The sequence below is a fragment of the Anas platyrhynchos genome, chromosome 15 (assembly GCF_047663525.1).
Source record: "Anas platyrhynchos isolate ZD024472 breed Pekin duck chromosome 15, IASCAAS_PekinDuck_T2T, whole genome shotgun sequence".
NCBI classification, from domain to species: domain Eukaryota; kingdom Metazoa; phylum Chordata; class Aves; order Anseriformes; family Anatidae; genus Anas; species Anas platyrhynchos.
Window position 1 is genome coordinate 11,077,179 of NC_092601.1, and position 26,342 is coordinate 11,103,520.

General features: G+C 44.7%; 1 protein-coding gene across 2 annotated transcripts in view; it reads left to right on the forward strand.

Moving 5' to 3' along the window:
• XYLT1 (xylosyltransferase 1) overlaps nt 1–26,342 on the forward strand; it is a 188,912-nt gene that overhangs the window by 67,411 nt on the left and 95,159 nt on the right. For both annotated transcript variants that reach the window (XM_027469334.3, XM_027469332.3), the window contains exon 2: nt 21,189–21,714. In XM_027469334.3, the coding sequence (XP_027325135.2) occupies nt 21,189–21,714 (526 nt within the window). The remainder of the gene's footprint in view (nt 1–21,188; nt 21,715–26,342) is intronic.

The window sequence follows — 26,342 nt, forward strand, 5'->3', positions numbered from 1 at the left end:
ACTAATTCTGTGATGTGCACGAGCTATTGAAAAGCTGTTTGGGCCTGCTCTGTAAGCCATTGAGTAACCAGTGTGCTTCACTTGACAAACCATTCATTGCTGCAGATGAACAATCAGAATAACAGGGACTGCTAGCTCCTGCTCAGTAGTTCCTAAATTAATGGTGTCATCTCAGTACAGCAGTTGTATCTCTTATTATAGCAACACGCGTTTGCTTCATTGGTGGCTAAAATTAGCTGTGGACCATATGGGTAGCATCTAAGCTCTTCAGGCTTTGCAGAAGTATTGCTTAATGACCATGTACTCAAATGTCTGGCAACACAGCGTCTATTAGTTGACCTACAAAATTAGTGGGACACAAACTATCAGCTGCCAGAACTCCATCCGAAAGACTTCATGACCTTAGCTAGATCTAACATTGCAGCACATTCTTATTTATCTGTGTGTGGAGACTCCTCTATGGAAATGGGCTATAGGCATAGCTGAGATTTTGTTTAGATTTTCTAAGAAAGGGAATGTTGGTTAGAGGAGTGCTGGTTTGATATCTGTATGGGACATCTTAATTGGGAAGTCTCGCCTACAGGTTGCCAAACAAGTTCAGAAAGATGGCTTATTTTTTTGTGTGTAAATTATTTATTGCTTGTGTTAATATGGAAATGTCCAATATTTCAATGGAGATGTGTGTTGTCGAGTGTTTGGGATGAAAGATGCTGTATAAGCATTAGACATTTATTGCATTTTAGCTAAAGCTGGCCACAGACTGCAGCAAGAACTCAGAGATAAATCATCCCTGTTTTCTCCCTTTGAATTTGCTGAATCTGCAAACTGAATTTGCTGCCTCGTGTTTTGCTTTAGACGAGCTGTAGTTTTCCTGTGGAAAATGCCTTCTGCGTCCCATGCAGGCCTGCACATCTGCCTCACCTGTCGCTTACCTCTGATTTTTGAATTCTCCCAATACAGCAGGTCGGCCCTAGTTAATTAGGAATGTGCTACTCCGTGATTATTCTACTTTCATCACACTGCGTGCACAGTGTCCATACACCCCAGGCCTCTGTCTGGATGGACTTGTGTCGGTGTCCAGCTCAGGCTGCTGCCACCTGAAGGAACACCCCCGGGCTGCAACCGAGCTCCTGGAAAACTGGTGGGAGCTGCTACACGGAGCTGCTCCCGTCTGGCTCCAGTGTATTTGTTTTATTTGCTGTTTTAGGCACATACTATTTCAGTGGAGTGAGCGGCAGCTGAGTGATAATTGCAGCTATCCTCACTTCAAAATTAAAAAATCGACGCTGAGGTTCTCTCAGCTTCCTTGGGAGCCCAGGCTTTGTCAGCAGGCGTGAGTCACCATGCATTGTGTGAATGGATGAGATGAAGCAATGTGGTGATTTTTCCTTTGTTCCCTAACCTTTGCTGAATAACAGGCAGGAATTGCCTCTCTGCGTCTTAGCACCTGAAATTTCACTAGGATATAAAAAGCTTCCATTCACGAACCCTGTAATCCTTAGTCACTGTGTGCAAACACCGGGAAAGTGCCACGTCAGCAGCTTTATCTGTTGCCGTTACGAAACAGAATATATGCGGGTTTATGTATGTGTATTTTACGTTTTAACTAGTATTTGAAGATCCTACTTCCTTTAACTGGATCAACAAAGAGGATGCCTAACAAAGAGTTTTTTCCTTCCACCCACTCCTGTGCCTTTCTTGTTGTTCTGCTGGTCCTTCGTAGGAGAGGTTGCAAATAAGAGTTTGCAGCGAAGACAAACAGGCTTTTCTTTTTCTCCAGCTTTGTTTTAAAAGTTGTTTGATACATATGCCTGCTGATACTCATAAAATCAAGAAATGTGTAGTATTTAAATTATATGCAAAGTGTAAATGTATCAAAACAGCAGATGTCATTATTATGAAGAGTTATTAGTTATGCTAGGAACATAACCCCAAAGCATTTTCCTTGTCATGGGGAAAAAAAACAACATGTTTCTTTGAATATTGCAAACTGCCCCAGTAGGGCTCTGTTCTGCTCTGAGGGTGCTGAATGCATGCTACATCTGGCAAATCCCTTATTACCGTGGTTAAGTGGCTTTGCAGCACTATGGCATGTGAGACAAACTCTGCTTTAGGACATTTGGCCTTTCCCTTGCCTTCCAGCACCGTCGTGGCTGCAGTCCTTCACCTGCTCTTCAGGTCCCACAGAGCGATGCACCCTGCAAATTCACTTCGTACGCCCGCAGCCTGATGGTGGGCGAGCTCTGGGCTGTGTGTTTGGGAAGCCGTAGGAGCCCTCAGCAAGGCAAAGAATCCCCCCCTCGTTTTAACCTTGCGTGGTGCAGTCTTGCAACCTGCTCCAGCATTTGTGTTTCCACCCCTGTGGTCATACTGTCCTGGGGAGGCAACTGCTGGAGGTGTCAGAGCTGTTTCCAATAATACTCAAATCGCTCTGCTTGACTAATAAGCCTTTATATCGAAGCCAAACTACCAAACTTCTTGTGAAAATGTTGCTTTATTGAGACCTTTGGCAATAGAGGAGAAGAAAGCAAGGTCTTGATGCCAACGTGTTGTGCCTCTGAGAAAGAAGAGGTAAGATTGTGAGCTGAAGGTTTCTGCGGGAACGTTCTAGAAGTTTTGCCTGAGGGCTTTTGTTGTTGACAGAGAACTGGAGAATACTGGTGGCTTTTGAGATCCCAGTGTGTCTGTGGATGGTTTTGTTCAGACAAAAGTGTGAAATCGTGCAGGGCTCCTGGGTCGTGCTGGCACTGAGGCCTTCATGTTGATACAGGTCCCCCGGGTCCAGCAGTGCTTGAGGCAGCTTCAGGTCAGTGCACACAGTGCCCTTTGCTTTGGCCTTCTGGTCCTCACCCAGAGCTATGCTGCCGCTTTAAGGCTGAAAAGTTTTGGAGATGTTGTCTGCTTTCACTAGAGCCAGCAGATGAAGCCTGACTCATCTTGACAGCACTTCACACAATCCGGCCTGTCGTAACTGCGAGCAGAATCTGACCCGTGGCTATTTTTGTGTTCCCTTATCTATTTAGAAGAGTCTTTTGTTCCTTGTCTGACAGGTCCTCAGATCTGCAAAGGTTGGAACCTGAGCAAGAGCAGCAATCAGACAAAAGGTGAACTATTGAACACCAAAGCAGAAGCTGAGAGATGTGACAAGATTAAAAGGAAAACACACAAAGGGCATTGTATCTGCGTAGATGGCATCTGACAGGAGGGATGCCAAACAGCAAGGTTCAAGATTGGGTCAGAAATTACAGTCTGAAGGAAGTTGAGGGCTAACTAAGTGTTAAGTAGACTTAATCCAAGGTTCATTTCTTTCAACTGTCCGGGTTTTTTAGAGAATAATTGTGTGTTTATGAAACTCCTCATCCTTTCTCATCGTTTACATACCATGTACATTCTTATGAATGTATTTAAACTTTAGTTACATGGGTATTTTTACATTCATTATGTTTTATAAAGCTGTTTGCTTTATATTTTCCTTCCTTCTTGCCTGGTTTCATAAAATGCACAGGATCTTGGAGGGCTGAGCCCTTCTTTTAACGTTTCTGCAAGCTGACCGTCTTCTTTCACGTCCCTGGGTGTTGATGTCAGTCAGCACCTGCTTCATATGAGTTGTTATTGAAGTTTTTTTCTCTTTCTGTATCAGGCATTATTTTTGGTTTTACACAGTTTGCCATTAAATCTGCTTGACCTTTTCTGTTGTATCATCAAGAACTAAAATCTTTAGCCTCTGGCAATTGCAGTGAACATCAGTCAGGTTTTTCTTAAATTAATTTTAAAAAGTCCCCCAGACACTTGAGATTGTACCATCATCAGCATGAAGGATAAATGAATTAGTCTATTGTTGACTTATTTGCTGACCTAGAATTGAACTCAAATGAAGGGACATTACACCTGTTTTCAGAGCTCCTGGGAAAATGTAGGCATTGAAATACGTGCTCCTAGACAAAGCGTGCCAAGGGATTTTCTAAATCTGGAAAACTATTGTTTCAGCCTTGTTATTTCAGCGTTCCTTTTGCTTCATATTCTGTGTAATGAAAAGTGACAGTTGTTTTACATAATGGAAAATCTTGCATGATTGGTCTCAGTTCAATATCTGCAGGAGGAAATTAAGATTACACTACCCACACATTAATGATGAAGTTCCTGTGGCTTTTTAATGACATAATTTTACTTTAAATACAAAGACGCTGTGTTGGTGAACAAGAGCACTGCAGTAACTCCTAATGATCATGATCAGATCATGTTTGTATTAATATGATCTGTAATTAAAAGCTACTGCTTTGTAATAGCAATTAAAGCAATCCTTGAGTAATTAAATACTCTTTCTTAAAGACTTTTTTTCTTTTGCATTTTGCGAATGCCAGACTTACAGTGAAGAGGACGGGCGTTAAATAATTTCCTGCACATACTTGTCAGTTTAATTTCTTTCGTATCAGGTAATTGTCCTACCGTTTGTACATTTGGTTCTGCTCATATATATGTGTGTGTGTGTATATGTATCTGTGGTGGGTAAACCATTTTCTTGCTCGGACTGATGCAGTTTTCATCCGACTTGATGCAGGGTTTTTTTTTCTGGGGTTGGAAACTGTTCACATCACCATTCTCCCCCCTCTGCCTCCCCAAATGCCTAGAAGAGCAGCAGAAATAAATGCATTTTTCTGCTTTTGTCATGCCTACTTCCAAGTCATCAGGCACCAGCTGCTGCACTGCTAGTGCCGCCTTGTTCCTGCCACTGATGTGCCCGTGGGAGACCTTTCCTCCTGGTGGATCCCATGTTCCTGGGAGGTGCTCTGTATTGAATAGTCTTGCTTCCCTGGCCCTCTGGGACATTGCCTTCATGCGCTTGTGGGTCTGAACTCAATCCACAAGCCCAGTTTCTCACTCAATTTCACTTTTGAGTTTCTCACTCAAAAGCCCAATTTCTCTTTCAATTAGATGAATCATTTGGCTAGTTACAAGGCAGGAGGAATTTGGGAAGCTGGAAGGAGAGGAAGACCTGGCAGTCACTGTACAGGTTCAGAAATTTCTGTGCCAGCCAATTCCCCAAACCCCTTTTAAAATACCTCTAAGTTTGTTATAAAAAGTACTGGTTTCTTCTAGGAGATTGCATCAAGGTACAGATACTGCATAGAATATCTAGCATTGCAAACAGTCCGATTGCTCAATACAGTTAAAACCACATACTTAACTCACAGCTTTGTGTTCTGCCTGTGCATTTTTGTTGGTGATACAGAATATTCCAGCTTTAAAACAAAAAGGGAAAAATGAACAGCTGTTTTGCCAATTGCTGATTGTGATTTAAAAAACAGTCCCCAGTGGCATCCCCAATGGCACCTTTGCATGGTGAGGGGGTGAATGACATTGCTGGGTCACCCATGGGAGCATGGTGTGGCCGACATGGAGAACTGGGCTGTGTGCTCCGCTCGGGAGACCTGATCGTGGCAGCTGGAGGCTGTGGTTGCAGCTCACGATACAGGTTTGTGCTCAGTACCATCACTGACCCACCACTGGAGGCTATTTTGTATTTTCCAAGCATGACTGTGCCCAAGCACCCTGCGTGCACATGGGGACGATGTGACTGATTTTCTCCTTTGTATTGATTCCTGGGTGGGGACTGCCAGCATTTCACCTCAGTCTATAAAACAAGCACTAAACTAACACACTCTGGTACAGGAACGGTCTTGTTGACTGTACGGAGCAGAGGAATTTGTAGTTCCAGCTGTTGTGCAACGCTGTGATTGTCGTCCCCCTCTCATGGCAGCTGATGGCAGATAAGATGAACAGGGGCTTTCTCGACTTCTACTCCTGGCTGTTCGGCTGCAATTTTCTGCGTCTGTGGGGAATTTTGGCAAAGTAGCACACGTTTATTCACAAACAGGGAAGGAAAAAATAATTCAAGTGACTCTCCACTTACTTTAATTGCTTGTATAAAATTATCACAAACCACTTGTTTACTGGAAGCTGCCCAGCTCATCATTTGGTCGAAGAATTAAGAATGATAGTAATCTTGTTGCTTTTTCCAAAGCATTCATTAGCTTAGAGATTTGAATGCCAAGAGAAAACGTTGCCTAATAGATTCCTATGTCTGCTCTTTTTGAGTTTGTCTTGAGCAACTCTGGGAGCCAGTAATAGCCTATGCAGATTTTCACAGGCTTTCAAAGTCCTTGCTTTTGGAGGGCATAAAATCATTTTGAGCATAAAATGAGAATCTGGGCCATAGACAGAGGATAATGTTGTTTCTTTATGGTAAAGGCTTTTGCTATTATAAAGGACAGTGCACAAGTCAACCTGAGTAAAACTGACAGCTCATTCTCAGCTTCTATCACATGCAGAATGCATCTCTTCACATCAGTATTTACAGCAGGCTTCTGCTTGGATCAGATTTCTTCACATCCGCTTGGCTAACATAATTTGATGCTAATAAAGAATAATAAAGGGCAACAATTTCAGATCTGCTGACAACGAGAAGTGGCCTTGCCTTTATAAGCAGTAAGAACCTGGAGCTTGTTTTCCTCGAGGAGCCTTCTCTGTCACCAGAGCTGGTCCCGGTAGGGTCGCGCTCAGAATTGCAATGCGCTACCTGCTGGGAGAGCTCATCTCCGGCTATTTGTTTCTTTAGTTGGCAGAGGGCTTTTTCCCTCCTTCCTGTTTGCTCTTTAGCTCATTGCTGGGCTGCATTGGTATTCTGGGCAGCGCAGTCCCGAGTAAACACTTCTGTGCCATCCTGCCTGGCGTGGGGACGGTGGCAGTGGGAGGTGGGAAGGCGAAGGGGAGAATTTAGGGAGCCGGGCACTCCTCTTTCTCGCCTTCTTTTGCTCCGGCAGCAGTGCCTTGGTGGAGCTGCAAGTGGGTTCAGTGGGGATGCTCTGGGGTCAGAGCTTGGCCCCAGAGCTTAGGAAGGGAAATGGGAGCAACTCACCAACACAAGGGGCTTTTCCAGGAAAGGGCTGGGATGTTGGTGGGTTTGCAGGCCACTTCCATGGGAAGCAATCTGCTGCCTACAGATGTGCACGAGGACCAAAATCATGGAAACCTGGTGAATTTGCTGCTTCTCTCATAGCGGTGCGATGTGACTGAGAGGTAGTGGGTAAGCAGACAAAATGGGGTAATTATTAGTCATTTTCCTTGGATATAGGGGAAAAAACAAGGAAATGGCCAAAGCCTGCAAGCTGTGCCCATCACAAAAGGCACATGGTACATGTGTCACAGGCATTGCTTCACACAGAGTTGTTGATATATCCATCCTTAACAACGTGGATTAGAAACTGTTAGCTTCAAATCTGTAGTAGTGATAGTTCCATTAGGAAGCTTTCTGACAGTGCTCTCATATCTGTAGTTTTTGCATCCTAAATAAGATTTGAGAGAGATTTTGTTTTATTTCAAACCTCTGAAAAGGTTGCTTTGCTGGAGCACTATTGTGTTGTTAAGTATATACAGCATTGCACTTGTCAGGTGTCACTTTGATATTTGGATTGGTTGGCATAGTAAAAATACTAGTGGGAAATACTTGTTTTGGAAAATAGCACAGACTGTATTAGGTACATCATTGCTCTCTCTCTGCAAGCGAAGCTGTGTACCAGCAATCAAGAAATTTTCAGAACAAAGTTTATTTTTAGAAGATTTATTATGGGAGCGCATACATCAAGGTTGCTGTAGGTAATTAAATATACTTGTAAAGGAAAACTCTCCTATGTGTAAAAGACTAAGCCCTGTCTTGCACACCAGGCTTGAAATACAAGACCAGAGGGGAAGCCATGATTCGGATTCCCCTTTACCGCAAGAGAGAAAGCCCCACTGAATGTATCAGTCACTAACAGCTCCTCCCTCTAAACCTGCTTCTGAATGAAAGATGTTTTTGCCTTTCACCGCTATCACAACGGCTGTTGGGAGTTGATGAATGCTGCACAATCAAGAAAAAAATCCAATTGACTGAAAAGAGTGGCTGGTTGGATAGCCAAAGGTCATAACTTCATCTTGCAATTTCCAGTACCCATTTAATTCCAGCTAAGTAGAAATAATGACACTGTCGCCTATTGGTGGCGTTATATTGCCGCTCTGAGCTTGTTTTGGACTAGTGTTGATGATGTAGATGACAGATCAAAATCCCAGGTAAATCTGATAAAAATTTGCATAATATTTATCTGTAGACCCCAATTTAAAGTCATCAGACTCGATTCACATTATTTTGGTGCTTTAGAATGGAGGGATAGGAGAAGACAAATGAGAAATTCGTGATGGACAAGGCCTGCTTTTCATTGCTTGTTAGGTTTAGTAATACATTTTTATTTTTTTTCCTCCAAATGAAATCCGGGCTAATTGAGAAGAAGCCGATCCAATGAACCTCTAGGTATGCAAGCAGGAGCTTGCTCAGGCTGAAGCTGAAGCTGCTTGCATAACTCCCACGTATTGCTCATGGATGAGGGCTCAGAGGACAGAGAGTGGAGCCTAACACACTCTGCTGGTTGAATGAGCAGATGACTTTATTATAAAGCCCAGAGCTGCTGCTTTGATCAAATATTTTGTTAGCAGTTACTGTTTTCTCAATGGGAAGCAGATCGCTGGGAGATTAAGAGGGGATGTTCCGGAGCAGGTTCTCGGGGATGCCAGTTGTTGAAACCCTGCCCCATGCAGGGGTTTCATGGTAGACATCCAAAGCGTAGCTTTGGTTCTCTGAATAGTTGGGAAGGGCAGTTTCCACAGGTGAGGAGATAGAATGGCAGATACCTGTACAAACAGACCGCTATATGTGCCTGTAGCCATGTGGTAAGGTACGGCACCACATGTTCATGGCGTGTGAGAAGCTGCTGAACTGTGCGGCCTTCAGAGTATAAAAGAGTTCTGATGGGCTGAGCTTCAACGTGCTTTCAGAAGAAGCTGATACACTTCCTTAGTGTCTCTGGGGTAAAGTTTATTCGCATGATGAACTGCAGATCGCAAATAAACCTTTGCTGTCGTTGCAGGGCACGTGGTTGCCCTTAAAGGAAGCATTTTTATGATGCACTAATGCGGTAACGTTAGTGAAAACAAAGGGGTGCATTGTGATCTGAGTTTTCTGCGTTCACAGGCTATGGCTAGCGACTAGCTAAGTCAATATTGCGTGGTGCTGTTCGGCCAGTTCTGTCAGTGAGGAATGTGTCTGTGCGAGGAGGGGATGGGTGCCTGAGCGTGGCGTGATTCCTTGCTTCTGGCAGAGCTCCGCGTGGGAGGCTGCAGGGCGCTCTGTGAAGGTGCAGGCTGACAGCCAGCCCGCCCTGCTCCGCACAGACCCACCAGTCTGACCTGTGGCCAAGAGGACAGGACGGCCTTCGGAGGTAACGTTAGCGCCTGAGCCTTTGATTTAGTGGAGGCTGGAATCTAATTCCATGTAAGTCATCTCCCAGCACTGGCTGGCACACATCCATCGGCCTGCAGAAATCATGCCAACTTATATGGGCAGAAAATTTGGCTATTAAATGCAAACCACAGGCAGTTGTGAAGGGAGGCAGACTTTTGCGGTTGCCAGTAGTTAGGCTGTTGGTGAAGTGTGTCTGGCCTGAGCACATCCATCACTTCCCCAGCAGGGGGATGACAAAGATGGAGATGCATGGAAGATTTTGGGGCAGATCTGGAATTACTTACAGGGAAAGGGACTTTGAAGCAGTCCTTGGAGAAGGAGGACAGTCTTTCTACCCCAGCATGTCTTTTTGTTCAGGGGAAGGGACAAGAAAGAGAAAAGACGGTTAGAAATAAGCAGCCTTCCATGGGTGGAAATCAAACGGTAGAAGAGTTTCTTTCACCAGCAGGAAGTGGTGCCAAATTTACCAGATCTGTACTACGAGAAGGTGTTGAATACATCCATCCATCCAGTTCGGTCCTTAGGATCCAGGAGCAGTTGCTTGAGACTTGCATGAAAGGATCTATTTGCTCCTTTTGACCGGTAAATGCCAAGCTTGGTTTTGACACATATCCAGTACTGGATAGCCACTGCTCCCCCGCAGTCACCCTGCAGTCAGCATGCTTATTTAAGTGTTTGTATTTCAGTCTCGTTCGAAATGAGAGGAAATGTGGAGACCTTTCATTCCTTAACGTTTGGTTCAAAGACTTCTTGTGGTACTGGGCAGGTGAAAAAAAGCTCAAAATGAATCTGTTTCTTCTAGTGCTGTTCATATTAATAGGCTTTGCTTTTCATGCTTGTCGTATTGTAATTCTGATTTAACAACATTTATCAGTAGAAGATCACTGCAGGGTCTTTAATGATTATAGTTGTTCAAGCTCTTAGACTGAGACTATTAAATAAGCTCCAATTACTTCCCATTTATTTGTGTTGTTTTTTCCCTCCGAGTAACAAAATGTAATCCTGAAGTTCATTACTATTCTTTGCATTGTATTTATCTAAATAGATTTTCTACCTAATTAAGGCTGACTATGTTTGTGCTAAACTGACCGTATTTTACAAGGATGTTTTCATTTGTATGTGAGGGGGTCTTTGGTTTCTACCATCCATATTTTAATTATGTTTAATTTCCATAGCTGCCAGAAATCCAATTGTGTATCTCAGCAGTTCACCCTGGGCTGCTCGAGATTGTTTAGATGTGAGTTGGAATAGTTCTCCAGATGAATTTAGTTGGAATCTAGTTAATAACAAGTCACCAGGAAGCAATTTCAAGTGTTTACTACTCCTCTGAAAGATATAAAGTGTATATTGGCTGAATTTTGGCTGAAAGACATAAAGATGAAAGCAAAGGAATTCAGTTCAAATAGCCATGTTATTTGTTATGGGATGGGTCACTGAGAGGGGAAGGTAGGATGAATTGTGTTGGTGAGCTGGGGAGCTGATGTACAGGTTGGCTGGCAGTGGGACTGCAGTGTGGCTGTCTCGGCTGCAGGCATTCAAATGCCCGAGCATTAATCCTGTGAACATTTGGTGTTCTGCATTTGTATAGCATGATCTCTCAGGGGTGCCCTTGTTGGGTAATTCAGCAGTACATTTTGCCGATAATTAACAACGCGGAGCATCCCATTTCCACTTCATATCGGGATAACCCTCAGGAGCAAATACCACCTAGGTAACCCTCAGGAGAAACCACCACCAGCTGCCCAGCTCCTCGCACCGTGGGGCAAGGCCCAGGGCCATCTCCAGGCCTTCTCCAGCAGGAGCCAGGACCACCCATTAAAAAGTTACAGGGTGTGAGTATCCATCGCTCTCCAAAACTGCAGGTTTTTTCAAGGGCTGTTTGAGGTCCTGTTCAAGGCCCACAAAATAATAGTCGTTACTATGAAAAGTCATTTAAATTACCTTTCCCTTGAGAAAGTGCTGACTTCTTTGTAAGCTCCTTCATGTCTGAACTCTGCTTTGGGAGGATTATACGATCCACCTTCCCTTGGGAAGAAGCTGTAGGGAAAAAAAAAAAAAAAAAAGACAAGTAAGCCTCCAGGGTTTTCCTGAGCTTCCTCAAAAACCACATTTTGCTCTGTCAGGCCTCATCTCTTTCCTAGTTTTGTGGTGAATTCTGTTCAAAGATGTGGTTGAGTTGAAATGAGGCCAGGAGGCTTGAAAATGCCAGTAAATGTTCCAGGACAGCTGCTCAGCAGGAGTGGCTGCGGAGGGCTTGCTGGCCTGGGAAGGGAGCAGTGCGTCATGCCATCGCCTGCACCGAGGCACAGCTGAAATACACTGCAGAGCAGAGGTAGAAGCCATTGAAATGTGTACATACACGTATGTGCATATATACGTATGTATAAATATATACAGACACCCAAAAAAAGGCTGCACTGTCTCAGTGTTGATGTTACTATTGGCGAATTTGACTGGAAGGGACCCTTGCCAAGAGAAGAGCTGCACGCGTGGGTCTGGAGTCTGTTAATGAGATCAAGCATCGTTTGAAAGGGAACAACATTTGTAAATTGGGGGCAGCTCCTGGTTATAAATCAAGTCCTCTTACAGATTGAATAAAATGTGACGAGTCTCTGGTGTCTTCCAGTCCTTATGTGTAAGTACAAATTTCCCTAAAAAGCTTGAATTAGCAGAAAAGAAAATTGGCAATTTTTAAAATACTGTGGATATTTGCTTTCACAGGTCCCTCTAGGAGTATTCTGGAATTGTTAATAACTGGATGAACATTGGCAATTGCTGTTAATACAAAATGGCTCCTTGTTCAGTTACAGTGCGAAGCTGCAGGAAATGTGAAAATCTGTTTTGTCTCTTGAGGGATGCTGTATGTTTTAATCCTTAATCTAAATCACTCTGGAAGTTAGTCACGTGTTAGCAAGAAACCGTTGTGAGAAAAGCAGCCAGAGTTTTGAAGCCATTTCTATTCTATTTCAAAATAGACTGTTTTTCCATGGTATAAAAATAGAATATGTCAAAAAAGAGAAAAAAAAAAGGCATTTTATATTTATGATATTTTTACCATGTTGTTTCTAGTGTTTTGGAACACGCTGTGGAAGTTTATTTTAAAACAATCTATATAGCAATGGTAACATTTTGGAAAGCAGGGGATCAATAATCCTCCAACCAGTCTCTTTCTGGTGCAGATGTCCCAGGGCAGGGTCCCCACGTGGCTTTGTGCTGCCTGGTGGCCCATCCGGTACCCTGCAGCCTTGAACACCAGTCTAACAACGTACTTTTGGCCAGGCAGGGTGTGCAAGTGTTTGTTGGCACTGCATCCTGAAGGGCTGGTGCTTTTCCAAGTATCAGAATTCCGCCTTAAAACCAAATGATCGCTTTTTCTCATGATCTTTTTACATAGCAGAGAGGACTGTGTTTGATACAATTACATCTTTCATCTTGAGCAGCTTTCAAGATCAAAATCAATACATTTGTTTTCACCTTTTGTACCTCCCTCTTTAATGTCAGGCATGAAGCAACTTCACAGGTTCCTCACAGAATGTTTCTCACAAGTCTTCAGCCCCTGACAATTGAAGTACAATGTACTTATTATAGCGCAATGGAAAACCATATGGACAAAGCTAACTACTTTAACATCTGCTGTCTTTTCTCCATCTGCTCTCTTTGGCTGTGCTCTTGTCCAAACCTGCCAAAAGTACCAGTTTCTCAAGGGTCTCGTGGCGTATCAGCCACGTCCTCAATGAAAGTTCTTATTTCATGTTCATTTTGATGGAGTGGCAGGACATCTGCCCTCCTCTTGCTGCACGAGGATTTCATGCAGAGAGAGCCTGGTTTGTGGTGAGAAGCACATGGATGTGTTACGTATTGCAGTGTGAAACCCACAGACACGATAGGACAGGTAACAGCAGGATGAGTCCTGCCCTACCTGGGAAATCACCTCCGTTCTCCCAGTGGCCTTCTGAGCTGTTGAAATTAGTGTCTGAAGGATGCTGAAACCTGTGATGTTGAGCAGAGGCAATACCTGTCGTCATGCACAGCCTCGGAAATTCTTTGGTGTGACTTAATTGTTTTTTAATTATTACTTACTGTCATTCTTCTGGTGACTATCTTTCTGTATGCATCTAGCAGAAGAGCTGGGATAACTTCAGATAAATGCACTGTCAGTCTCACTTTACAGTGATGGAGAAGATGGTTATTTTTCTTGGATTCTAACAGAAATGGGAATTACCTCAAGAATTAGCTATGGGAGCTGATTGTGCTCCTTGTTTTTGGCAGCCTGTGGCAGAAGTTGTTAGAAGAGAAGCTTCTTTGGGATGATTTTGTCTTGATGAGGTGTTCGCAGAGTCTCAGCCCTGCGGCTTTGGGCTGTCTGGTCTAGGCGGTGCTCAGGTTCAGACCCTTCGGGCACTTCCAGGGCTGCTTGGGAGCAAGGAGCAGGTCACAATTCAGACCCCAAACTGGGACATCTCAAGAAAGGGATGGAATAGGGCTTTAGAGCCAACGTGGGGGGCATTTATAATTCCTTCTCTTGTTCTGAAGACTGTAGCGTAATGTTTGTAGTTCAGCTGGGGGGAAGGGTTTTGAGTCTGACAAAGAAATGTCCCTCTAGCGTGCAAAGGCCAGAGTGCAAAGGGAAAGATCTAGTCCAGGAGCAGCCCTTGCTTGTAGAGATGCCATCCACTGACTTCTCTGGCAATTGGAAGGTGTCATTATTGAACAATTAACAAGCATTACATGCCACAGAGCTGTAATTAATACTGAGCAAAGAAGAGAGTTGTTTTAATTATCTTCCTCATATAGCGCTGTTTAAATCCTTCTTGGCCTCAAGACAGGCAAAATAGATGGCCCTGTACAAGCTGGCTGGGTTGCTGCTGGGCTTTGATACATGAGGTGAGTTAGAAGCTGGTCATCACCTCTGTGCCTGGCTGGGTCCTGCAGCTGCAGAGCTCACCCCGGCAGAGCCAAATGGCTGCACCAGCTCCAGGCACTCCTTTCATAGTGGATGCCTGCACGACTGCCCACATATGTTCACGTATGTTATGATGTATTTTGTTACCTAAAAAAAAAAAAAAAAAGCCAGTTTTCCATAGTGTGGAGTTTTTATACCTTGCCCTCGAGGTCAGCACGCCCAGTGCTTTGTATTTAGGAGACGCTTTGTGGCTATGTTGTGGCATATGCTTGCATGTGGTTCATCTGTCTGCATTTTCTATAGGACTTCCTCGATAACAGGAATCGCACAGTGAATAACTTCTCCTGCATTTCCTTACTGTCGGGAGGAGATGCTCTGCACTGTGTTGAACTGTCTGCTGTGCACTCTGCTCATTGGGTTCAGTATTTCGGGTCAGAGCGCTCAAAAGCACAAGGGCTGCCTGCCCTCGCTGCCTGCGGAGCCGGTGCTTGCTCTGATGTCCCTGTGGCTGCTGACTTGTCTGCGCATTAGGTTATCGCTTTGAAAGCAGATTTGAAGTTGCTCTAGCGTTGGCTTTTTGCATGCTGCCAAAATTAACATTCACAGCGTCTGGTGCTGGCTGTCGGCGGAGGCACCCTGTCCAGGGTCAGTTGGAAACTGCGTGAGTTGATTCCTAAGGGCTTGGTAACGTGTTCAGGCGGACAGCGGGACACCCCGAAGCGAGCTGCTGGCTCACAGCAGTTTTTTCTCGGTCAGTATTGCAGTCCTGGCCTTTCACTTCTCTTGCAGTACACAGGTTACAGAAGTGTTACTGAAAGATTTTGTGAGACCTAGATTTTCTAAGCTGAGCAAACCCAAGTGCTCATTTATGTTTGGATGTGCTTGAGTGGGACACAGACGTGTAGAACAGATGCGGGTTCAAATAGTGCAGGGAGAGGCAGCAGCTGGGGGTACACAGATGAGCTGCTGCCTGTTGCACCCACAGAGCCTTTGAGGTGGTTAACGGGCTGTCATTAAAGTCCTGTCATCATTAGAGATGGCTGTCAAGAGTTTGGATTTTCTGTTTTTGCCCAGGTGAGGTGAGGGGCAGCTGCAGTGTGGCTCTGTCTGAGGGGACAGCGTCAGCCCATGGAGGCCTTCCCGATGGATGGCCAAGGCTCTGCGTCCCTGCCTCCGCAGAGACCTGGGGCAGAAGGGACCTCAAACCTAATCAAGCTCACAGTACCTGAGCCTCAGACACTCAGTCGCCAAAGAAATAGTGGCTAATATGCCAAAGAGCATACATTTTGTGTGATAGATACTTTAATAAAACACGCTCAAGATGGAGTTGGGCGAATTGAAGCCTGAGCAGGGTTTGGAGCAGAAATCAGACTCTCGCTACATGCAATGGCTCCGAGCTTAAAACATTATTTTTTCATTAATGTTATATTGTTATTTTTAGCATCAGCGCCAATCAGCGTGTAATTGGCGGTGATCTCATGCTCGCTCCTGGGTACAGAGTGTTCCTTCCCAGTTTGGGAGCGTTCCCCTGTTATTGCTGAGTCGCGGCCTGCGCACACGCAGAGGCCCCACTGTCGTTTGAGCTGTGCCTGCCAGGATGGACGCTCCCGCCATGGAGCACTCGGCAGCTCGCCTCTCCACACAGCTCCTGAGGGGCAGGTACAGCTCGGACTGCTTGTGGAAATGCTTCTCTCAGGCCTGTGTTAGCTGACAGACATCCACAGCGTCACGCATGAGCTTTGAAATGTGGTGCTGCACAGTGAGGAGAGCCCTCCAAAGGTTTCTTTATAAAAGCTATAAACAGAATTGGCTCTTAAAATGGGGGGGATACTTTGACCTGTTCCTGTGCTCCTTCACAGCAGCAGAATGGCTTTCACTGACAGCAGGAGTGGGGCGTTTCTTGACCGAGCTACAAACACAAAGGCCCACCAGAAGGAAATGTCCCTGATGGGGAGCCGCCGTGCTCCCAGGCTGCTGGAGAAGAACAGCTGGGATCAGCCAGCAAGGGAGTGTTTTGCCAGGAGGGTAATGGAAATGCAGGTCAAATACCTGGGCTCTTGGGCGGCATGCGTTGTGTTTGAAGCCTGTAATGCTCAGTGATTATTATAGGGGAGCCCTCTCGAATTAGGTGGTTTTGGGTAGAGCCTATTTTGATCTGTGGCTGTACCAGGAAATTACTCCCTTACAATGACCAAAATGGTGATTTTCATAATGTTTTTTCTGAGCATTCTGCGAGTGAGATTAGGTTTGTGCTATGACAAAAAAAAATAGCATTGTTAGGTGTTGGCTTGAAAAATGGCTTTGATCTTTGTCTGCGGTTACATACAGGCTGTATTAATAGGCTCTCCTAATTTAGTCCTGGTATAATTTTCCATTTTTTTTTTTTTAGTGAATTCAATGTGGTTTGCAAACACAGATCAATGAGAAGGTATTGAAGGTATCTAGCTAATGAAAACTAGCCAAAAGTTGGATGCCCTTTCAAGCAGCAAGCCCACTGACGTACGTCCCGTGGTACTGCCACAGTGCCATGGTGCTGCACCTGGTTTCTCCATCATCCTTCTCCAGGATGACTTTGTTCTGACTTGAGTATCTCAGACATCCATGGCACATAAAGGCTGCAATGAATCCAGCATGGTAAAATAAACATTGCAGAGCAAGTTAAGCCTATCTTAACCCCATATGTGCTGCTTTAGCTTGTGCCCCCAAACTATGCAGAGGAACACAGTTTATTGTCAGCAGCTGCTGCTCTTTCAGGCTTTCAAGCTCTGAGCATTGGGCTTTGTTTCCCCAGCCCTGCAAACCACGAGCATCCTGCTGTCACGTATGGATTCTATCTTGAAACCATTACGCTGTACAGATCGTGCCTGGCACTGGTGAAAGTTGTGAGGAAGAAATGCAGCGTTACAGGAATGGGGATTTCTGGCTTGGTGGCATTTAATATCTGTGTCAGCAGGTGTGGGAGCCCTGGGCTTGTGCGAGGCTGGAATCTGTCTGTGTCCAACTGTGGCATTTGTTACATGCCCTTTCATCTGTCAGAGTGTACATATATACGTTGTGTGTATATATAAATATATATATATGTATACATATACAGCTCCTGGTTGGCACAGTTGCTCTGCAGACTGGGCTGTATTTTTAGCCCTGGCTCCTCCTGTCTCTGCAGTGAGCTTTTGTGGTCTCCTCTGTGCCCCCAGGCAGGGAGCGGGTAAAGCCCAGCTCAGTTTTGTGTCTGCCTTTGAAGCGTTTATGATACATTTGTCTTCTCAAATTCCAGCGTGTAAAGTTGGAAGAGCATTTCCCAGAGGGGAGGAAAGCACTTGAAGGGGGAGAAGAGTTTAAAGAGGTGAACCGTACGCCAGTAAATCCTCTGTTTACTTTGCTCTTTTCTCCTGAGGTTTCATCACTGCTTTTTACCACTCCTATCATGTCAGATGCTATTTGTACCAGGAATGGGCCCACACCTCATCCTTCGAGGCTTTTCCATGCTACAGAGTTCTGGATGGGTCATCAGGTCGGGGCTGAAAGGCCCCTACCAGCAGATAAATTTCACACCAGTTTCTCACATGGGCGTTAGAAAGCTTATCACTAAAAACAACCAACCAACGGTGGAAGTTTGCTCTCCTCTCCTTTCTCCTTTATCAACATGCCACTTGCCTTACAGATTAGGATTTTTATTTACTTTTTTTAGCTTTGAGAGGAAAATCATTTAGCTGAGAGAGGGAGAGTTGCCAAGATGGACGGAAATATCCTATCACAGCATCGGCTTTAGAGACACTGGAAAGAGGCTAATGGAGAAGACAGACTTTTTCCCATTGTTGTAGCCAGGTATTTTGGCCCTGACTTGCTGCATGCTAGAATGCTCCAGTTACAGACGGAAGGTGCTTTAAACTGGATTATCAAGGAAAACTAACCAGAAGGGCACTTCCATTAGTGCCGGCCCGTGTCCCTGTAGCTCTTGCACACTGCTGTCATTGAAATGCAACACATAAAGTTCTCCTTTGCTTATTTGTATTTTCCTTCGCACGTATACAACTTGTTTAAGGACTACTTATAAAGAATAGCTCAGGCTGTGCTTGGGGCATAAAACTTTTATTAATAGAATTAATAGCACTTAGGATGCCTCTTGTATTTAAGCATCATATAACCAAGGAAAAAAAAAAGAAGCCAGGCAAGAGCCTGCTGTTTACTTTCACACTTTTGTGCACCCCATTAGCTGTTGCCATCAGGATGCTATCTACACGGCTGTTTCATAAGTATGAAATAAATGTTATTAGTTTGTAGATTCAGAGTGGGTGGCCTTGAGTGTGCTGATAGCTGGAAAGGAGGAGCAGCAAGCTGTACCCAGCCCCACAACATGAGAGCTGGTCAGGCATGGACTTCAGCCTCTCAGGGGCACTGCTCCATCACCAGGACTTGGCCATCTGATCCTGCAGCCTCGTGTGGGTATCAGGGTGACCTGGTGTAGTTAGGGTTCAACCAGGTAGCCACAGCCCCAGGTTCCTGCCTCACTGCAAGCTGGGTACAGCTTGCTGCCCTCAAAAAGGGATCCTATATATGTGTTAAAGAATAATCAAAGTGTTTGTTCTGGTTCTTTGCAGTCTGTGTAAGTTAGATGAGGCATGTAGCTGTATGTATGTGTGTGTATACATACGTAAGTGAGAAATATCTTAATCATTCAACCAATTCCCAAAATGTGAAAGACATTAGCGGTCACCCACACAAGAAGGGGCTGCTCCCCGTGTCAACGTGGCTGTGCACACCAGACAGAGAGATACTTGCTCTCTGACGGTGGCTTAAACCCAAGACTGAACTCAAAGATAAGATCTGTTTTGGTCTGAGAACAGTAACAGCCATTTCCTGAAACGGGCTGGGGTTTGCTGGCTCCCTCCCTACCGCAGTGCAGCCATGTCCAGAGCTGCTGCCAGCATCTCTGTGCCTGCTGGCAATTTGCTTGAGCTGTGCCCATGGCTGGGCAGCAGTGCAGGGCATCTTGTGTTTAAGTATTCAATGAGAAATAAAGGTGAGTTCCAGCAGCAGCTGAGTAGAAACATAACTGCAGGACAGTTGAATTTTCAGAGCTATTTCATGTATACAAATACAAGATGTTGCTCTAAGTGCATTAAACGAAAGCAAGTCAAAATGTACTGCTGGCATCGCTAACCTGAGGTTTCCAAGTTGGCTGAACAACAAAGGAACATGACAGCTATCAAACATCTGAAGCATCAGCCCATTACTCAGCGGCACCTTGGTAGAGATGTTTTAACGATGTTAATAAACTTCACATTTGTCTTGCTCTATTTGCAGTTTGCTGCTGGGTTCAGGGGTCTTTTTCTTTGAAGATATATTGGTGATATAGGACAAGTATGTTTTCTTTTTGTTTGATCATTCATGGGATCAAGTGCTGTCTTGAAGCTTTTTTTGTGCATTTTTGTTTTCTCTCACTGAGATTAAAAAAAAAAACACACTCTTTCTGCTTTATAAAAACACAGAAAAGAACTTGATTTTACATGTGCTTTTTGCCCTTAAGAATTAGAAACATACATTTTTTTGGAAAGATGCACTTCCTCCAAAATAAAAACATTTTGTCTGTTTTTTTTTTTTTTTTTAAGTCTCTGCATTCCATGTGTGATAGCTAAAGCTACTTGCAAGCTGAGATATTCTTGGTGAGAGCATCACTTCAGTCACTCACAAAAACACATCTGAGTGAATAAACTATTCAAACATTTCTCAGTGCTGAGCTGTGGAGGTCAAAGCGATACTGGCTCACTGGGTGACCTTGGACAAGTCATTATCTCAGCCTCCTTTGTCTGTAAAATCTGACTGTTAAATGGCTCCTCACAGAAGAGGTGGGAGAAACAATTAGGTAATGTTGGTAAAATGTTTGGGATATGAAATGTGGCTCATAGCTGCTGAGGATGACTCCCATCAGTCGTTGGTAGCTGATGCTGTCATTTGGCAACCACTGAAATTTGGTTATTTCGTCTATCAGGAGTGGAAAGAAAACTGCACGGAAAAAGGTTTTTATTGATATCTATAACCCTGCCTTCAGATTTTTAGTAACAACTCCACCTTTGTTTCATCTGCTGTTAAATGCTTTAGTAAGTGGAGATATTTGGGTCTAAAAATGTGTCCCCTGGTAGCTGAGGATGTGTTTCTGTGGTTGGAGCAGCTCAACCTCATCTGCGGCTGCCTATCAGACAGGCTTCTGTTTTGTGTTCCTTTACACGGATAAATGCTTCTTGGCTTGGGCTTTCACATCTTTTCTAGAAGAGATTGCCATGTTCTCTGTTCTCTCTAGGATCCCTGGGATAGTCCTCCTATTTCTTTTCTGTGTTATGATCTCTTTCTCCTGTTAATGTATTCGTTCAATTTGTTGGTTGTGTGCCAGCTAGGAAAGGTTTGCAAAGGTCTGGAGGGAGCCAAGTGGCCAGGTCTCACCAGTGTTTGGGAGAAGTCAAATGTTTTACTGTTCTTCGTGCATTCTGAAAATTAATTCAAGCCTTTTGCTGAGGACTTCTTTCATGCCTGTCTGATCCCCAGAATATGATCAACTCAAGCCAGCAGAAAGGGTGCCAAAGGCTGCCTGTGCCTGAAGTGCTGCTGAAGGGCACACTTCGGCCTAAGCCCTCCTCAGCCTCTGCTGCAGCTGGAAGAGGATGTGGTGCCTGCATCCCCACTGCTGTCCCACACCTCCCTTCCCTGGAGTTAGCATTTATATAGCCTTACAGTTTGCCTGCCTGGCTCCAAGTTCATCTTTAGGGCCATCTGCTCCCCCGCCACCCCAAGCAGGGGGCTCAGGCTTTCTCAGCCTCGATTTTCCTTTATGAACCCTGACATGGTGTTGGTTATTTTCTGTATGGTGGGTAGTAACTGATTTAAGTTTCACGTGTGAAATGCTTGCAATGCTTGGGATGTGACTGTCTTAGTGAGTGTAATTTTTTTCCCCATTTACAGGATGGCTATTTTTCCCACCGACCGAAGGAGAAAACACGAACGGACAGCAATAATGAAAATTCAGTTCCCAAGGACTTTGAAAACATTGATAACAGTAACTTTGCTCCCAGGACTCAGAGACAAAAACACCAGTCTGAGCTGGTGAAAAAACCCCTAAGCAAGCAAAAGGAGCATCTAAGAAAGAAACTGGAAGAGGAGAAAGTGAAGGAGAACTCGCTGCTGGGAAAGAGCTCCAACGAGGTGGTGCAGCTGGGTGATCAGCCTGGGAAAAACAGCAGCAGCAACAGCGACCTGAAGGACATTCACAGGCCTCCCCGGCAGCATCATCTCACAAAAAGTGGAAACAGCTCCCCTGAGGTGCGATACGACCAGCCACCAAAGTGCGAGGTAACGGGCAAGGAGGCGATCTCAGCCATGTCCCGGGCTAAGTCGAAGCAGTGCCGGCAGGAGATCGCAGAGGTGTACTGCCAGCACAAGCACGGGAAGCTGATGCCGGAGAAGGTGACACGTTTCTGTGCGCTGGAGGGTAAGTTGGTGGGAGTTGAAGGAGAAATAAAGCAGTATCTCAGGGGAAGGATTGTATGTAATTGAAATGGCTTCCTGATAACAAAAACTGACTTTATTGCAGAAATGTCTAATGTAGTTTCCTAGCCTGTGAAGCGAGGGAGAGTCTGTGGATGTTTTAAGCAGGGAGTTACACGCGTATTACAAGATCCTTGGTAGATTCTTATTGAATTTCTTTTCACTTTTCTTACGCCAGGTTTTTATTGCAGTACGTGATCTGGGTATTCAGCTGCTGCTTCTGCTTCTTTTTGTTCTTTATCTACAAGCATAGAGAAGCATAGGCGAGGTGCACAACTTGTTAAATGCACAAGAGTTGGCTGCTTTGTGGGGATTGGAGAACCATGGTGAATTTGCTGTCTTATGCTAACCAATAAATGGGAGCAATAAATAAAGGTGTTGGGGCCATATGGCCATTTTTAACGTTTCTACAGTGGAGTCCAGCTAACAACCAGAGCCACTAAGAATTTTGGTCACAAGTGATTGTAAGAAGTATAATAACCTTTTTTATTTTTTAGTATGAAAAAAATCTAATTTTGTAGCTTACTTCTATTTTTAATGTTCTTTGATCAGCAAAAGTAATTTTCTAAATTACTGATGTAGAAAGTCAGGTGCCGCTTGTTGCCAGAGTCTTTACTGCTTTACTGCTTATGGTTTTTCCATGCAGCCAGATACAGCAGGTATCTCTCTGCCTGCTTTTGGTTTGTATGTGTGAGCTGACCCATTCCTACTTTTTAGGAAGAATGCTCCATGTGCTACTGTTTATTTAGCTGTCAGCTTCCCATTTAGTAAAGTGCTTTTTTTAGAGGGTGTTTAGCTCCTTTTGTTAGGAATATTTCCTTGCATCCTCTAACCCTCGTGGCTTACCTGTTTACTGCACCATGTCGCAGCAGTGAGTGCTATTGGGTAGATCCAACATGGTGGGGAGGGAGCAGGGGGATGGTGGTGCTCTTGGCTAAATTAGGAGGCTAAACTCCCTGTTAAGTACATGGGGAAAAAAGGAGGTGTCGTGGAGAATGTTCACAAACAAGCATTTCTCTAGCAAGAAGCTTAAACTTTTAATTTAGATGCATATTACCGTGGTGACCACTGTCAGCACCCCATTTCCCACCCCTGTGATTATTTTGTTGTGAAGTTCTTGTGTTTTGCTTTTTTGTTGTTGTTTCTTTTTTTTTTCCCATGTCTCTTTTGGTATTTTTATTCCTTTCTAATCATGGTAATGTTGAAAATCTTCACAGTGTGGCCCAATTGGAGATAAAGAATTAATGCAGCAGGTAGAAGACCTGGTGTTCAGTGGGAAGCAGGGAGAGAGACAGGGAAAGCAGAATAAGTCAAAGGGAAAATAAACAATCAGACATCAGTGAGAGTCTGAGCATCAGTGAGTTACCCCCAGGTGCCCCTAGGTCCCATTTGGGTGCTGCTGCTGAAATCCACTGTGACAAGCCTGTCCTTGGTGTCCTTCCCTCTTGTCTAATGACAGCAGGTTCAGCTCTGGTGTGTGAGAAACCTGATGGAGCTCAGCACCTTGCAGACACTGTCCTACACTTTGTGGGATCAAGGACAAAATGCCACCAGAGAGATGGGGTTGCTGTCCAATAGGGTTTTCTTTTAAAATACATATAAATTTATTAATAGTTTATGAGTTATGGGGATATATTACATTAAAATACTAAGTGTAAAAAGACTGTGGCCACAGTTTTTCAGGTTAGTAGTGCCAGAGTTTCATTTCAGTTTTTATTTTAGGTAGTGGTACTAGTTTAGAAATAATAGTTTGGGAACGTCTTTACTTAGCCAGATGGATTCTTGTGGAAAATGTTGACTTTTCTTTGCCTCAAGGTTATTCTTGCTGCCCCTGCTGACAGCTGAAGTTTACTGCTTCAAGAGCCAGCTCTCCTTGGCAGAAAACTGTACATCCTGTGTTACATACAGGGTTGCTTGGGAGCTTTGCTGTGGGGAAGAGATAAAGCAGCAGCATATTGCATGGGACATGAGCTGATATGCAGGAGGTGGCAATGCACAAGCAGACTGGGACATCAGAAGTGTGGAGGAGATCCAGACACTTGTCTGAATGCAGGGCTAGTAAGGCAGACATGTAGGAACCCCAAAATAAAAGGTGCCCAGTGTCTACTAGTAGTCATTAGAGCACTTTGCAGGATAGGTCCCAGTTCAGCCATCAGTCTTGCCCCATTTTATGATACGACTTGGTAGGTCCATTAAATTTTGCAGCCCTGTTAAAGATCCGCAGTCCGAGCTTAAGTGTGTTGTATCTCAGATCTTTCCTCCCCACTGCAGAATGTAAATGCTGCTGTTGTGCACCCACAGGCTGGCTCCGTCCCTCGTCAGAGGTGTCTTCCAGGTATGCATCAAAGGAGCTGAACTTCATTAGCAGATGTTTGTGGAGCACTGGCCATCACGTTTTGGGAATATAAGCCACCATGTTGTCAGGACTGTAGGGGGAGATGTGTATAGAGGTCTTGCTAATGTATGCATCAAGAAAGCTCAATGTTTTTTGTCAGCAAAAGTAAGACATCCAGGCATTCCGAGTCTTTGTACTTAGCATGCAAGTGCTATTCCTTTTGGTTTGAAAAAAGGTTTCCTGTCCGCTTTCAGCAGAGCTGTAAAGTTAAAATATTTATGCACTGGAGAAGCACGTTCATCCATTATCCCCATGTATAAATGTGTTCCCAGTGCTACAGTTTCCATTGAGATGTCATCCAGCATTTAATCCCCTTGGATCCCGTCTTACTGATCAAAACCACGAAGTCGCTAAGTGTAGCTATCAATCACAGCCACGACTCCATCCGGCTGGGCTGTCATAAACGTGAAGCGATACGTTCACTTGAGTGCCTATCAATGGGAGCAGGATCTTACAAGCTCTTTTCTTTAAGTATTTTATTTCCAAAGGCAAGGGGCAACAAAGGTTGAATGTAACCATCTTCAGCTATAAAAGAAAGGTGAAAGAAAGCCAGCAGTATCATGTTGGCTGGCTGGCTGAAATGCAGTGTTTGTTGTTTCCATGAGGGCAGGCGTGGATGGGCTGCAGTCCCACTGAGGACGTTGCAGGAGTCAGCAGTGTTCTGCAGCACAACAGGGCATGGGAACTTCAGCAGTGCCTGACGTGCTGAGCACCCCTGCAAGTGTTTGCCAACAAGCTGGTGCTGAGAACAGGGCACAAATGCTACAGAGCAGGGAGTCGGTGTGAGAGGCTTTAGGTGCTGCCTTATCCAAAGCTCAGCCCAGGGCAACAGGCAGCCTGCAAGTCACTCGTGGTGTTCGGAGTTTGTAGAAGTGTGTTTTGAGGGGAAATGCAGTTGGTGAAGGTAAGGGGGAAAACTAGGTCCAGCACAAGGTTAGATGAGGAGAGGACAAATCCAGTACTGTGCAGATCATGGGCGGGGTACAGAGAGACATCCTTCTGGGCAGTTCACTCCTTCTCAGATATGATATGAAAATCAGCATTGTGTTGTCCACAGGCAGATCTTTCTACTTGAAGTTCTTTCTTCTGCAGTGAAAAAAGCCCAACTTGGGGCCTGCTGGCTGGATTCAGTTCCTGGATTCTCTGTTTTTCACACCCATGTGGATCATGGCAACTCTGAATCCCTTGACCTGTGAGTTTTTTGGATACCCAGCGCAGCTCCTCCTTAGTCCTTGGCACCGGGTCTGTGAGTCATCAGGCATGGTGCCAAGCCGTATCTGCCTCAGTCCTCCTCTGGGCCAGCTTTCTCCAGGCTGCTGTATCCCCAGGGGAGGCCCTGGCCTCATCCTTATCATTAATTACCTATCCGGCTTAATGCTTGACCCAGATCTGTGGCCCTAGATAGACCAAAAATACATATTTTTATTTTTTTTAGGGGTGTTTTCTAAAATGTAGTTCTGGCAAAAGAAGAGTCCTGAGGAAGCAGAGAGCCTTAAGGGACCACAATTTATTTCCCCTTGGCAATTCTGTTCTCTTCTCTTACTTTATAAATCAAACAGGTTTTCTGCTACCTTCATCCCTGTGGGGTAAGCCCAACTCGTAAGTAAACTAGAAAAATAATTAGATACCCTGTTTCCACATCATCCATGAGCACTGAAAGCTCTTTGCAGATCAGACTGCTTTCTGCTGGGCTCCTTCCTGATAACACTGCTCTGTCACACGGAGGCAGGAGACTTCAGTTTCTCACAGGCTGCCGAGGAGAAAATTTTCCATTTCATTTTAGAAAACACAGCCTTCTTTTGCTTTTCAAACTGTGAGAAAAGGCCTCTGGAGTTCTGTTTACTGCGTAATCTGCACAGGTAATAGCAGTGTGCGTGGCTGTAATGTTTGTAGCTGAATACTTCAAAGCACTCAGCAGAAGGAGGTTGATTTGCAGGAAGAGAGAGAATAAGCCTTCCAGATGCCAAATACTTGCGGGGTGGAGCAGAGCAGTTCTTCAAGGCCCAGAAATGGGAGAGTCCTCCGTATAATTTTAAAAGGACGGGAGCTGTATCTAAGCAAATTCCCCTGCTCCATATGCATGGGTAAGCCCACAGAAACATGGAAATGTGTGCCTCTCTTTAGCTTTCACAACTCTGATGTGGTTTTGGACTTACTGGGTTTGATCTAACAACACA